Source organism: Elephas maximus, chromosome 1, assembly GCF_024166365.1.
Source record: "Elephas maximus indicus isolate mEleMax1 chromosome 1, mEleMax1 primary haplotype, whole genome shotgun sequence".
NCBI classification, from domain to species: Eukaryota; Metazoa; Chordata; class Mammalia; order Proboscidea; family Elephantidae; genus Elephas; species Elephas maximus.
Genome location: NC_064819.1, coordinates 93,047,933 through 93,061,495, shown reverse-complemented (window position 1 = coordinate 93,061,495; position 13,563 = coordinate 93,047,933). Strand labels below are relative to the sequence as shown.

The 13,563-nt window shown below is 44.6% G+C and overlaps 1 protein-coding gene and 2 non-coding genes across 3 annotated transcripts; all 3 read left to right on the top strand.

Moving 5' to 3' along the window:
- The first annotated feature begins 18 nt into the window (after positions 1 to 18).
- On the top strand, positions 19 to 13,555 carry DDX39B (DExD-box helicase 39B). The gene is made up of 11 exons (XM_049888030.1): positions 19 to 214; positions 2,060 to 2,402; positions 3,203 to 3,330; positions 3,643 to 3,735; positions 6,353 to 6,536; positions 7,663 to 7,781; positions 9,951 to 10,082; positions 12,393 to 12,502; positions 12,606 to 12,750; positions 12,879 to 13,026; positions 13,341 to 13,555. Exons 2-11 carry the CDS (start codon positions 2,192 to 2,194, stop codon positions 13,355 to 13,357), a joined length of 1,287 nt encoding a protein of 428 aa, XP_049743987.1. The 5' UTR covers positions 19 to 214; positions 2,060 to 2,191; the 3' UTR covers positions 13,358 to 13,555.
- LOC126057860 (small nucleolar RNA SNORD83) lies at positions 967 to 1,044 on the top strand. The gene has a single exon (XR_007512938.1). It is a non-coding gene; the product is annotated as a small nucleolar RNA SNORD83 (small nucleolar RNA).
- LOC126057871 (small nucleolar RNA SNORD83) lies at positions 6,589 to 6,665 on the top strand. Its single transcript, XR_007512949.1, has one exon. It is a non-coding gene; the product is annotated as a small nucleolar RNA SNORD83 (small nucleolar RNA).
- Positions 13,556 to 13,563: the final 8 nt, after the last annotated feature.

The following is a 13,563-nucleotide window of genomic DNA, read 5'->3' as shown; positions in this document are numbered from 1 at the left end:
TTAAATAAAGAAGATATCAGGCATTTTCCAAAGGCAACCCTTGAGCGCGCGAAACTTTAGACCCACAGAAGATTGTTCTTCCGCTCCCTTGCGCCTGCGTACTGGCAGCCGAGAAGGCGGGAGGCCGGGGTAGAAGGAAGCCAGAAACCGGAAGTGAGGGCAGATCCTTTTCTTCGTCGCTGTTGCCGCCGCCATACGCGTCCGCCCTGCTCAGGTAAGCTTCGGCCTTTTTTACCATCCATCTCCATCCGCGTTTTATCGTGGCCATCCGGCCGTATGGGCTCCCTATATCTCTTCCATAGGTGACGGTCTGATCTCTGGTGTTTAGCTGGGTCGTTATTTATGCTTCCTGCATCTTACTCGAGAGCAAACACTTCCTCGGGGGAGGCCGGGGAAACTGGGGGGGCCCGGTCCAATATGGTGGCTCCGGCGCCATTGTGTTCTCTCTGCTCCCGGTTCCTCCGGTGGGTTTCTTGTTTACCGGAGGCCTTCGCGGCGAAGGCCGACGCTCGGTGGCGTCCCCTGGTCTCGGGTATTTGCGGAGGGCGGGGCTCTTCTCACTTTACTCCTCCCCCTAGGCGGGAACGGGCGGGAGCCCTCTTCTGGGACCAGGTGGGTTTTTGTCACCTCGCCTTGCCAGCGTTTGTTTGGTGCGCTTTCCAAATGTTTACGAGTGGTGTCAGTGTATGTTATACGGAAACGAGTCCCTTCTAAAGAGTAGAGCAAAAGTGATCTGAGACGATTTGGTAAGAGTGCTGTTAAAGCTGGTGCAAGAGCACGTACACTCTCAGTTATTAGCTTCCTTTTCAGCTGTCTGGTGGAAAGGTGATTCCCCTCCCCCCCCCCGCCCCGATCAGGCCGTTTTTCTTATACCCTCTTCCACCATTAATTACAGAGAGATTCCTTAAGCAGCGGAAGGGGGCGGTCTGAGGAGTTGGGCTGGAAAGCTGTGGAAGGAGGATGGCAGCCACATGATGTTTTCATTTTGAGAAATGAGCGCTTTGCGCTGTGATGACCTTAATCTATCACCCTTGACTGATGGCTGCTGGGTAGGGGGTCAACACCTTGAGACTGTAGTTAGGGACCGCACAAGGTTTTCCTTTGAGAATTTTTCGAGACTTCATCTTATTTGCATTTCTCACCTCCCTAGTCTAGCTGTTAAGGTATTCTGTTTTTCATTGCTTATTCTTTTTTTTACTGCTGCTTACAGGCCACTGGGTTGTGCAAAGTGTTCAGCGCTTGATTACTAACCAAAATGTTGGCTGTTCGAACCCGCCCAGAAGCGCCTTGGCAGACAGGCCTGGCAGTGTGCTTTGGAAAGGTTACAGCCTTGAAAACGCAACGGAGTAGTTGTATACTGCATACGTGGGTCACCATGGTAGGACTCCACACAACTGACAGTGTTGCTAATTAAAAAAACCTGTTGCTGTGGGGGCTTCTGATTTATAGCAACCCTATGGGACAGAGTAGAACTGCCCCATAGGGTTTCCAAGGCTGTAATCTTTTGGGCGTAGTGGTTAAGTGCTACGGCTGCTAACCAGAAGGTCAGCAGTTTGAATCCACCAAGTGCTCCTTGGAAACTATGGGGCAGTTCTAGTCTGTCCTGTAGGGTCACTGTGAGTCAGAACCGATTCCAGGACAATAGTTTGGTTTAATCTTTGGGGAAGCAGATTGCCACATCTTTCTTCTGCAGAGTGGCTGATGGGTTTGAATCACTGACTTTTCTGTTAGCAGCCTAGTGCTTAATGACTGCGGGCCACCAGGGCCTCTCATTGCTAATTACAAGTCAGGAGTTTATAAGCTGGTTTTCATTATCTTAACTTCCTGGTTTCTGCTACTCTGATACTAGTCTTGTTGGGAACCTGTGTCCTGACCACCTGCCGTGGGAATACTTTTTCCATTTAATAGATTTAACTTTCGTGTTTTGTATTTGTTATCTTTCTTCTCAGGGAGAGGTTTCATAGTTTAGGGAAAGAGAAGAGTGTGCTGATGAAGACTTGAGATGGTGAAGGTTTTGCTCGTGACTGATAAGCCTTCCCTTTTTTTTTTTTCTTTTTAGCTCTTTAACAGAAACTCGTTATATTCCTTTCCCTCTCCTGTTCCTTAAACCCCAGTCTTCTCCCTTGATTTCACTTACTCTCAGTGAACCTATCTAGAAACCCCGTTCCATACTCCCCCTGCTGGCCCAGTTATGGCAGAGAATGATGTGGACAATGAGCTCTTGGACTATGAAGATGATGAGGTGGAGACAGCAGCTGGAGGAGATGGGGCTGAGGCCCCTGCTAAGAAGGATGTCAAAGGCTCCTACGTCTCCATCCACAGCTCTGGCTTTCGTGACTTCCTGCTCAAGCCAGAGTTGCTTCGCGCCATTGTTGACTGTGGTTTTGAGCATCCATCAGAAGGTAATTTTTCTCTTCAGTGTAGAGTGCTTGTTAGGCTGTTAAAAACAGTAAATAACAGACATGTTCATGATTCCTTAGATGGTAGTGGTTTATATTTAGGATGGACAAGAAGTACTGAAAAAACTATCTTGGCAATAGAAGAGGCTTGTGTAGGCTCTTTTGCCGTTCACGATAGCATGAAAGTGCTAGTGATCCAAAAGCAACTTCTGACTTAGTTTTTCTCTTATCTGCTTGTTTTTAATTTTGTCACTTTGGCTCCAATTTTAAACACCTAGAGATGGGCTGATTGGACCTCTGGTCCCTTCCTGCTGGGCCAGGCCAACTCTGGTCTCTGGAAATCTTTATGACTGGCCTAAAGATGGCTGGCTTCTGGGTCAGATACCGAGTTGTTCATTCATTTTGTCTAAGCTTGCAGGGTTACATGTCCCAAAGTACAGCAGGTTAATTGGGAGAAATGGCTTGTCGCAGGCACTCACATACCATGGATCGTTACAGGTTAAGGGAAATAAGGACAGAGCCAGGAGCATTAAAGATGAGCTGTAGGTAGATTCAGGAGGGTTGTTAACAGGACCAGGGAGGCCTGGAGCTGGAGGATAGAAGGAGCTAAAAAAAAAAATGGAGGGTCCAATTTGAGGATGAACATGATAGAGGGAGTAGAGAGGTAGGAAGGGTCAGAGTGTTGACGAGAACCAGGGAAATCTCTGGGACTTGAGTGGTGAAAAATGAGTTTGGCATGGTGAAGAAGATTGTGGCGTTATTTGGAGACTGAAGTCTTAATTTTTCTTTTTTTTCTCTTTTAGTCCAGCATGAGTGCATCCCTCAGGCCATTCTGGGAATGGATGTTCTGTGCCAGGCCAAGTCAGGCATGGGAAAGACAGCAGTGTTCGTGCTGGCTACACTGCAACAGCTCGAACCAGTTACTGGACAGGTACCCTTCAGGGGGAGAGTTCTGGGGAAGGCGGTTTGGTTAGGGATCGTTAGGAAGGGTGTTATTGTCCCAGCTTACATGATGCTTTCAGAGCCATGAGTGTGTGTTGCTAAAATGACCTCTATCACCGTTGACTACTGGCTGTGGGGTAATGCTGTAATAAGCCTTGTTGAGGTGGAGGGGTGGAGTTAACGATATAGGACTGAGAATTGAAGTTGTTTATGATCTGCCGAGTATGCTTTTTTATTTCCCCAGAGGGGAGAGTGACAGTGAAAGGTTATACTGTATGTCTGTATCTGCTTCTCCCCCAAGGTGTCTGTGCTGGTGATGTGTCACACTCGGGAGTTGGCTTTCCAGATTAGCAAGGAGTATGAACGCTTCTCTAAATACATGCCCAATGTCAAGGTAAGCCAGAGTGAAGAGACGTGGGAGGATGAGGGTGTGGTAAATACGTATAAGTGAGGCTCAGTGTACTGTATTTTTAGGCACAAAATGCCTGTGTTTTATGTTATTGCCAACCGTACAACTCCCTCATTTTCATAAGTGAGCTGGGCTGTGTGTTATATACATGGGTGCGTTATTTATGTGGGCACGTCATTTGTAAAAAACGTGGTACGTTAACAGATAGTAAGTTCTTGCAGACTTGGAGTATACAAGAGATTTTGTTGAAACCTAGGGCTCATTTGGGCATGCGTTATAATTTCAGAGACACTTCCCGTATCTTAATTTTGGAGGATCTAGTTTGCTTTGGTTTTTAACAAACAGGGTAAGTGTGTGTAGCAGGGGAGTTCGTCATGATTAGGCTACGGATGGTGGTTACCACAAGACCACCTATTTCTTACTAGTGTATGCCAGTTTTGAATCATTTCTTGGTCTTTTGGCTGACAGTTTTAGAGTTTTGGGTTGTGTGGCAAGTCAAGGCTGGAAGCACTAAACAGCTTTAGCGTTGTGTGAATTTTGAGAATTAAAGATGGCAAGAGATGGAAAGATGTCTGAGGGCTGTTGATTTGTGCTATTTTTGATTATATAACTTTGACACAGTGTGGTTACCAGACCTGTGGCTTCAGCATCATCTGGGAACTTGTTGGAAATACAGATTACATGGGCTTCACCTCAGACCTACTGAATACGAACATTCATCTTAAAGAGATTTCTAGGAGTTAGAGAACTGATGTGTATAAGCTATTGGTTAACGTGAGGCAACAAACAGTAGTTCGGGTTATTATAATTTGACCCGTTCGTTATGTTTTAAGAGAATTTAGGAACATTTGATTACTGTTTAAAATTTTTTTTAAGAACTAGTAGAATAGTACGTATAGCATGGTAAAAGCACCGAGATGATCTGGAAGGCCTTGTAACGAAAAGATTTACATGTGCCCATTTCCAGTCTTCACAGAAGGTGTCACTTGTTAACCAATTTTTCTGGCTGTAGTGGTTTTATGTAACCAAATAGGCAGTTTTTCTTTTTTTTATTGTGAAATGTATATAATAAAACATTTTCCATGTGTACAGTTAAGTGACATTAATTACAGTTACTTTGTGCAACCGTCACCACTATTCTTTTATGAATTTTTTATCACTTTTAACAGAATGGAGCTGTTTTCTTCGTTTATCAAATTGCAGACCTTCTTTACTTTGTTTCGTGAAGATATTTAGCTCATTTACACTATTCTTTTTTTTTGGTTTTTGGAAATTATGTTAATTTTCTTTCATTGTGGTGTGCATGCCACGTATGTGTATGCCTGGTGTTATGCTTGCTTTTTACGTTGCTAGAGTCCACGACATTTACATTCTGTCCGTTCACCAGTCTTGTCTGTAGGTTGATTTTGGAAGTTGAAAACCAGGAAACAGTTTACATTGTTATGACTATGGAAACATTGTTGCACCTAGTAGTGAGATAGAATTATACTTTTTTTCTTGTAGGTCCAGTTTATTACCCTTGTGCCACTCAAAACATTTCCGACGTCAAGATCGATTACAAATTGTCTTTTCTTAAACTTGTTTTTTTTTTTTACTATTGCTCAAAATTAATGCTGTGATGACTTGTTGAGAGATTGGGCCATTTTTACAGAGTGTCCCACCTCTGGATTTGTTGGTTTATTCTCTTGTGGGGTTTAGCTTGTTCTTTTCTCAGTACTTCTGTAACTGGGATTTACGTCTGAAAGCTTAATTGATTCAAGTTAAACATTTTGGGGAAGAGTTTTTCATAGGTGGTAGGTACTGTGTACTTGTTATGTTATCACAGAGTTAGCTGATGCACAGTTAGTGATTTTAATTACTGTAGAACTAGGGTCATGACGGTCTGGTCCTGCAATTGTTCTTGTCCCTCTTGAAACTAGAAAGTAGTTTCTGTTGTTACTCAGCACCATACTAACGCCTAGATCCTCAACAACCGTTTATCTCATGGTTTTAACTTGGAGTGATGAGTTTAGCCTGCATCAATAATTGCATAAGGTTTATGTTAAGGAGTTTAAAAAGCCTGGGTTGAGTTAGGAAAATGAGGTTCTGTGTGCTTTTTGTGGTACTTTTCAGTCCTTTGTCCGCATTCTTACAGCAAAGCTTGGCCTTAGAGTCATGTGAAGGAAGATTGTTATATTAAGTCAGATTAGGCATGCAACTTTGTGCAAGTTACTTGTTCCTGAACCTCAGTGTTTGGGGGCATACAAGTTTTAGATTAGATGACCTCTAAAGTCTCTTTTGTAAGAAGTCCTGGTGGCACAATAGTTAAGCACTCGGCTGCTAACCAAAAGGTTGGCGGTTCAACCCCACCAGTCACTCCATGGGAGGAAAGACCTGGCGTTCTGTAAAGATTACAGCCTAGGAAACCCTATGGGGCAATTACACTCTGTTACGTTGGGTTGCTATGAGTTGGAATCCACTCGCTTACATACAACAACAAAGTCTCTTAGCTCTGAGATGTTTTAAGAATTGGTTTAGCTCAAGCTTAAAGAATGGCAAGTGGAGAGATGGGAATCTTTCCTTCCTTGTGGGACTCACTTTCATTTCTCTTCTGGGTTGGCAGGTCGCGGTGTTTTTCGGTGGTCTGTCTATCAAGAAGGATGAAGAGGTGCTGAAGAAGAACTGCCCGCATATCGTCGTGGGGACACCTGGCCGCATCCTGGCCCTGGCTCGAAATAAAAGCCTCAACCTCAAGCATATTAAACACTTTATTTTGGATGAGTGTGATAAGATGCTTGAACAGCTCGGTGAGTGGCAGTGCTGACACTGGGATAGTAATCTGGGAAATTGCCCTTGGGAGCCAAATGATGTTTATTTGATAAAGGAGCATCTTAGTGCAAGGACGACTCTTAATCTATCACCCATGACTGATGGCTCTGGGCTCCCTGATCGGTGGCAAGGGTTAGGGAGCTTAAGTCAGTTGTTGTTACCTTTTAAGCAGCTGTGGTAATCAGGGGAGGAAGGTGTCACGTTCTTCCTTTCTATGACAGATATCTGTTCCTTTAGTTTTGAGGGTATGGGACTTTGTTAATCTTAGTTATCACCACCCCTAACCTTTCTTTGGTAGATTTCCATAGCGGGTGTTGTAGGGAAGACATTAAACCGAGAGGGGAGATAGTCTACCATCTGGCAGTCCCAACACAGTATGTATGGTCAGAATTTATAGCTGAATAGATTTCTAAAGTTGTAGGGATGAGTGTGAAGAGTGTTTGTATATATGTGGTATTCCAGTGTGTTAAGTGGGGTTAAAAACGGGAAACTTTATGTAAGAACTGAATTTTGGAGAATGGGAGCATGGGGCTGGACATACCCTTAGGGAGAAGTCATCCCAAATGATCTTTGGTTATTCGAGATGGCACGCTATCACGTGGGCTCTAGGTAAAGATGTTATATCTTCCTGACTGGATAGGAAAGCATGACCCAGAGGAGGCATAAGATGGACTCAGGAATGGAATAGGTGCTCAGTATTTGGTGACGGCTAGAGGCCGGGACTTGGGAGGGATGAGTTGGGAAGGGGGTCTTATAATGCATTTTTTAAATGCTTCGTCCTTGTGAGCCTCTGAAATGGGTTTTGTCCCCACTTTTTTGTTGTAGACTTGATGGGGTTTCATGATCTTGTTTCTTGCCCAGTTAAAACACAACTGGAACCTGATCCCAGATGTTCATTCCAAATTCATTGCTGTTGCCATTGTATTACTTAGTTTTGATTTTATAGCTGCTGGAGAAAATAGCATAGAGACCAGAGGCAAATCTTCCCATGAAATGACTTCCTTGCTTGTCCATTTCCATCAGTTTTCCCTTCATTGGGAAGCCTGCTTCTGTTTTTAATTACATATGCTTCGTTTCTCCTATAATCTCTTTTCTTTTTTCTAGACATGCGTCGGGATGTCCAGGAAATTTTTCGCATGACCCCCCATGAGAAGCAGGTCATGATGTTCAGTGCTACCTTGAGCAAAGAGATCCGTCCAGTCTGCCGCAAGTTCATGCAAGACGTAAATACCCTTCTACCTTCTCTCCCTTCACTCCCTGCCCGCTGCCTCCTCCCCTTCCTCGCCCTCTTCCTCCAGACTCCCTTATCCTTCAAGCACTGAGGAGGAAGCACGAGCCCATCTGGGAGTGATGACTCCTTGAAGAGACAGACAAGAGGCAGAGACAGCTAGTGTTAGGGTCTGCGCGGGCGCCAGGGAAACTCCGGAAGACTTGGTCGGGTTAACATGAGAGCGGGTAGTGTTCGACTTTTTTTTTAAACCACAAATTTTTTTGAACCTCTTCTCCCTTTTGTGGGAGGGCAGGATTTTCTGCCCTACCACCCATTGTCTCCTACATATCCCCTACAACCACGCACCCTCACGGTGGCATCAAGCATACAACTGGAGCTTTCCGCTCCCCAAAACTCACACCTCCCGGTGGCAGGAGAGCAAGAGAGGGACAGACAGATGACAGGGCATGTCCAGAAGAAGAGCAAACAGCACAAATGAATCTGCCCCCTCCCCACCTCCAGGGGTGGGGGCCTCTGGCACCTCAGTCCCCGATCCCCTACTCCTTCCCATCCTTACCTCTGCGCACCCATCTGGAACCTCGGTTGACGTGAGCCGGCAACAGAGAACACACCATGATGCAGCGGGGGAAATGCAACGGCACCCAGCGGTGGATGGCGACAGCGGAGGCCGTGGGCAATCCTGACCAAGAAGCTGAGGACCAAGCCAGCCTCTTTTTTTCTGTTCCCGGTTTTTTTCCTGAACCCAACGCGTGGCGTGCCTCCCTTCCCCCTCCCATGTGTGTTGGGGGGAGGGGTGTCCTGAATGGGGTGGTAGATTTTTTTCTTTTTTAATACTTAGGGGAGAGGGGTATGGGAAAGTTTAAAGTGAGGAGTTCCACTTGGGTGCAGCCAGCTGGGTGTTAGGGTTTGGGGCTAGATGAGGCCCATCGTAAAAGCAGTGGACTGTGTTCTTTCTCTCCTTGCACTGCTCCGTCCTGCGGGATAATAACCCTTTAGCTGTATTTGGGGGCTAGAATTAGACTCGAAGGAGGCCATGGGGCTTTTCTTTGAAAGCCTGCCTTTTGCTAGCCTGTCTTGTGGGATTGAACTTAGGATTTTTCCCCATGACACACACCTTTTCCCGTCTTGGTCCCTGGATATTTATGTTAAATACGTTCCTGAGTTAGTACGAAGGGTGGTAGGAAAGTTGAACTTTGGGGTTGTTGAATCTTGTCACTTTCTGTCTTGCTTAGGCTACCTTCCTCCGTTTCGAGGGTTTTTTTTTTTTTTTTTTAAGAGAAATACAAATCTGTTGAGTTTTTTTTTTTTAAGCAGCGTTTATTGACACATTCCACGTAACCCTGTAGATGATTTGACTTTTAATTCAGAGACCAACCTGATTATCTAAAACTTTTGTCTTATGGTCTGAGGGCAAGTTATTCACACTAATTTTTTTTTTTATTATTTTATTGAGCTTCAAGTGAACATTTACAAATCAAGTCAGTCTGTCACATATAAGTTTACATCTTACCCCGTATTCCCACTTGCTCTCCCCCTAATGAGTCAGCCCTTCCAGTCTCTCCTTTCGTGACCACACTGACTAATTTTTGCTTCTCCTTTCATGGCATTTTAGTCATGTCCATTGTAGCATTCTGATCTTAAAGACATCTACTTTCTTAATGAGTATATGATTCTCCCACTTTAGAGACTATTCAGATGGAACTATCTTTGTCCCTTGCCCCATATTATAACTAGCTCTGATGGGGTTGCTCTGACCTCAAGTCACCTTTTCCCATTGTTTCCGGGTGTTTGGATCATGTTTTCCCTTTGAGAAACATCTCCCATTGTTTTGATTCTTTCCTCCACCATCCATTTGAGATAATGGCCCCTTGCCATTGGGTGGCTCCACTATTCCTTTTCTTCCTTTGGGAAGTTACCTTTCTGTGACAGTTTTCAGTTGGGCAGTCTTAAAACCCCATTGATAGGAGGGAAATTAGGTCTAACGTGGAAGAGACCACATTAAAGTGTGGATTTTTTTGTGGGGGGGGGTTGGGTTTTCAGTCTTCTCTCTTCTCCCCATCCCCCCATGGGGTGTATTGGATATCAACTTCCTCCACCCCCCCCCAGGTTAACCCCCCCACTCTGCCCTCCTCCCGTTCCCTACCCCCTTCCTCCCCCCCAGCCAATGGAGATCTTCGTGGATGATGAGACGAAGCTGACGCTGCATGGATTGCAGCAGTACTACGTGAAACTGAAGGACAACGAGAAGAACCGGAAACTCTTTGACCTTCTAGATGTCCTTGAGTTTAACCAGGTCAGTTGTTCAAAGTCCAGTAGGCTGTGAGCTTTGGATTCTTCTCCAGCTGTAGCAGAAATCTGTTTATTAAGTATCTTTTGGTTGAGCAGACCACGTGTGATATAGGAGAGAATGGTGGGGAAATTAAATGAGACTGTGTATGTCTTACGTGGTCAAATTGGTGATCTCTGATGCGTACGAAGGGGGAGAGCATGAGCAAGGCGGGAGCTTCTTTTCTGTTCCCTTGGTTGCACGGAAAGGTACTCAATAAATCATTACTTTAGTAAGTAAACTTCAAAAAATGAAAACTTCAAAGGGTTTTAGATTTTTTTCTAAAATCCCAAACTATTTTGGGCCTTTGACTAAAAAATGACAGCAGCCGTACACCGGCAGGGAACTTTTCAGGAATTCGGGAGAAGACATGGAACTATGGATATCATTGCTGATATCAGATGGATCTCGATTGAAAGGAGAGACTGCTCTACTATGCAAAGGCATTTGTGTGGGTCGTAATGAATCACAGGTAACGTAACGAAGAATGGGAATTCCAAAATGCTTAATTGTGCTCATGGCTCAAGAAGTAGTCAAACAGCAAAGGGATACCGTGGTTCAAAATTGGAAAAGGTGCTCAGTGGGGTTGTATCGTTTTACCGTATTTGTTCAATCTGTGTGCTGATCAAATCCAAGAAGCTGGACTATATGAAGAACATAGCATCACAATTTGAAGAAAACCTATTAACAACCTGCGATAAGCAAATGACAGCTTTCCTTGCTGAAAATGAAGACAACTTGCTGTTTCTGGTGGTCAGAGACTGCGTGCAGCCATCAGTGTGGATTACATCAGGATGTAAAGAAAATGAAAATCCTTGAAGCTGGACCGGTAAAACAACATCATGCTAAATGGAGAAAAAATTGAAGTTACAGATTTCATCCTATTTGAATCATCCATCAATGCCCATGGAAGCAGCAGTCAAGAAATCAAATGATGTATTGCATTGGGTAGATGTGCCACAAAAGACCTCTTTAAAGTTTTAAAAAGCAAAGGTGTTACTTTGATAACTGAGCCAAGCCATGATTTTATCAATCTCATATGCATGTGAAAGCTGGACAATGGAAAAATACAGGAGTATCGATGCATTTGAATTCTGTTGGGGAAGAATAAGCAAGTCAGTCTTAGAAGAAATACAGCTGGAATGCACCTTAGAAGCAAGGATGGTGAGATTTTGTCTTTATTTTGGACATGTCATCAGGAAAGATCAGTCACTAGAGAAGGACACCATGGATCAGAGAAACAAAACCCTCAACAAGGTGGATTGACAGAATAGCCAACAGTGGACTCAAAGATCATGGAGATGACACGGGACTGGGCCGTCTCTGTCATACATAAGGTTGCCGTGTGTCAAAGCCAACTCAGTGGCAGCTAACGAATGTTTATTTCTTAAATGTTTATTTCTTGTGCTGCTACCGAGGAGAAGCGTTTTATCATTTTACTGTTATGTGGTTTATTTGCATTAAAAACTCCAAAGTTAGGGTAGGTCGATTGAGTTTAATATTTTGGTGAACAGGAATATTGACCATGGTCTTTCCAGATTTCAGTTTGAATTTTTGGTACTTTTTTATGAGGTAGCATCATTCTTATTTCCTGACATGTCTGTTTTGGCTGCTGTTCTCTGTACCTTCTCAGAGGCCAGTCTGTTGTTAGTTGCCTTTGAGTCAGTGCTGACTTGTGGCAGCCCTGTGTTGTGTAGAGTAAAACTGCTCGATAGGGTTTTTAAGCCTGAGACCTTTCAGAAGTAGATCCCCAGGTCTGTCTTCCAAGGCACTTCTGGGTTGGTTCAAATCACCAACCTTTCAGGTAGTAGTTGAGTTCTTAACTGTTTGTGCCACCCAGGGATCTGAAGCTGATCTGAAAAATAAACTAAACCTGTTGCTGTCAGTTCCTACTCATAGCAACTCTGTAGGACAGAATAGAACTGCACCATGGGGCTTCCTTAGAGTATAAGTCTTTACAGAAGCAGACTGCCACACTTTTCTCCCGCAGAGCACCTGGCAGGTTTGAATTGCTGACCTTTTGGTTAGGAACCAAGTGCTTAACCACTGCTCCACCAGGGCTCTTAATGAGGCCAGTCTGCTCGGTAAAATCAGAGCCAAAAGAGAGAAAGTCTAAGTTAGTTTTAGAGCAGAAGGGAAAATTGGTGGGAACGAGGGACTGGGAGGAATTCCTTTAAAAGTGAAACTCCTGAAAACTTTCTCTCGCACATACCCTTTTTCTCTCTCACACATACACCCTCGTGGACCTACATCTCCCCCGACACAACACTCACACAGGTGGTGATCTTTGTGAAGTCTGTGCAGCGTTGCATTGCCCTGGCCCAGCTCCTAGTGGAGCAGAATTTCCCAGCCATTGCCATCCACCGTGGGATGCCCCAGGAGGAGAGGTGAGTTGGAAGTGGGGAGGATGTTTTGTATCCTTGGGGAAAAAAAGAGACCATTGAGAGAAGAGAATCTCAATGTGTTTTCTAATTTTCCTTTCTCACAAAGGCTTTCTCGGTACCAGCAGTTTAAAGATTTTCAAAGACGAATTCTTGTGGCTACCAACCTATTTGGCCGAGGCATGGACATCGAGCGGGTGAACATTGCCTTTAATTATGACATGCCTGAGGATTCTGACACCTACCTGCATCGGGTAAGCCCCACCCCCAGGCTGACATCCCATTTTTCTCTTCTACCCCCTTATTTTCTGTATCTTTTCGTCCCTTTTGGGTATCTTCCCTCTTTTGCGTCCTCCAGTCCTAACCTCTTTTCTCCATTCAGGTGGCCAGAGCGGGCCGGTTTGGCACCAAGGGCTTGGCCATTACGTTTGTGTCGGATGAGAATGATGCCAAGATTCTTAATGATGTCCAGGATCGCTTTGAGGTCAATATTAGTGAGCTGCCTGATGAGATAGACATCTCCTCCTACAGTGAGTATCGATGTCATGAAGCTGGCTTCCCCTGCTTTTTAGCTTCTTGTTCTTTAGTGTATTTGTCTTAAACCCCATTATGTGTATAAAGCACTTGACAAAGGATAAAATTCATGCTCCCCTGGTCTTTGATGCCATGTTGGGAAGATTTTTTGACATCTGAGTGGGGTCTCTGTTTTCTCTCATTAGATTTTTCTTTCCCCACCCCTGTCTGGCCTCTGAATGCTCACGTGACACATCTGCATGTTTGCGTGTGTCTCCCAAGCTTGCTTTTGCCTTTCTGTGCCGTATCCTAACTCATGTTTTCTCTTCAGTTGAACAGACACGGTAGAGGATTCACTCGTTGCGGAATGTGACAGTCTGCCCCTCTTCAGGAGACAACACCAGGCGTGGGGGTGAAGGAGACACTACTGCCACCTATCCCTGACCCCTCCCCCACGGCTTCCCTCTTTTGCATCACCACCACTCCCAAGTCCCCATCCCTGATTTGTCAGAATTTTTTTAACAAAACTAAAAATGAAACATCGTGCGTCTGTG

Excerpts from the sequence above, each read along its gene's own strand:
- DDX39B (XM_049888030.1), top strand. The coding sequence starts at position 2,192 with ATGGCAGAGAATGATGTGGACAATGAGCTCTTGGACTATGAAGATGAT. Across the intron at positions 2,403-3,202 it reads TTTTGAGCATCCATCAGAAG|TCCAGCATGAGTGCATCCCT; the intron begins GTAATTTTTCTC and ends TTTCTCTTTTAG. Across the intron at positions 6,537-7,662 it reads TAAGATGCTTGAACAGCTCG|ACATGCGTCGGGATGTCCAG; the intron begins GTGAGTGGCAGT and ends TCTTTTTTCTAG.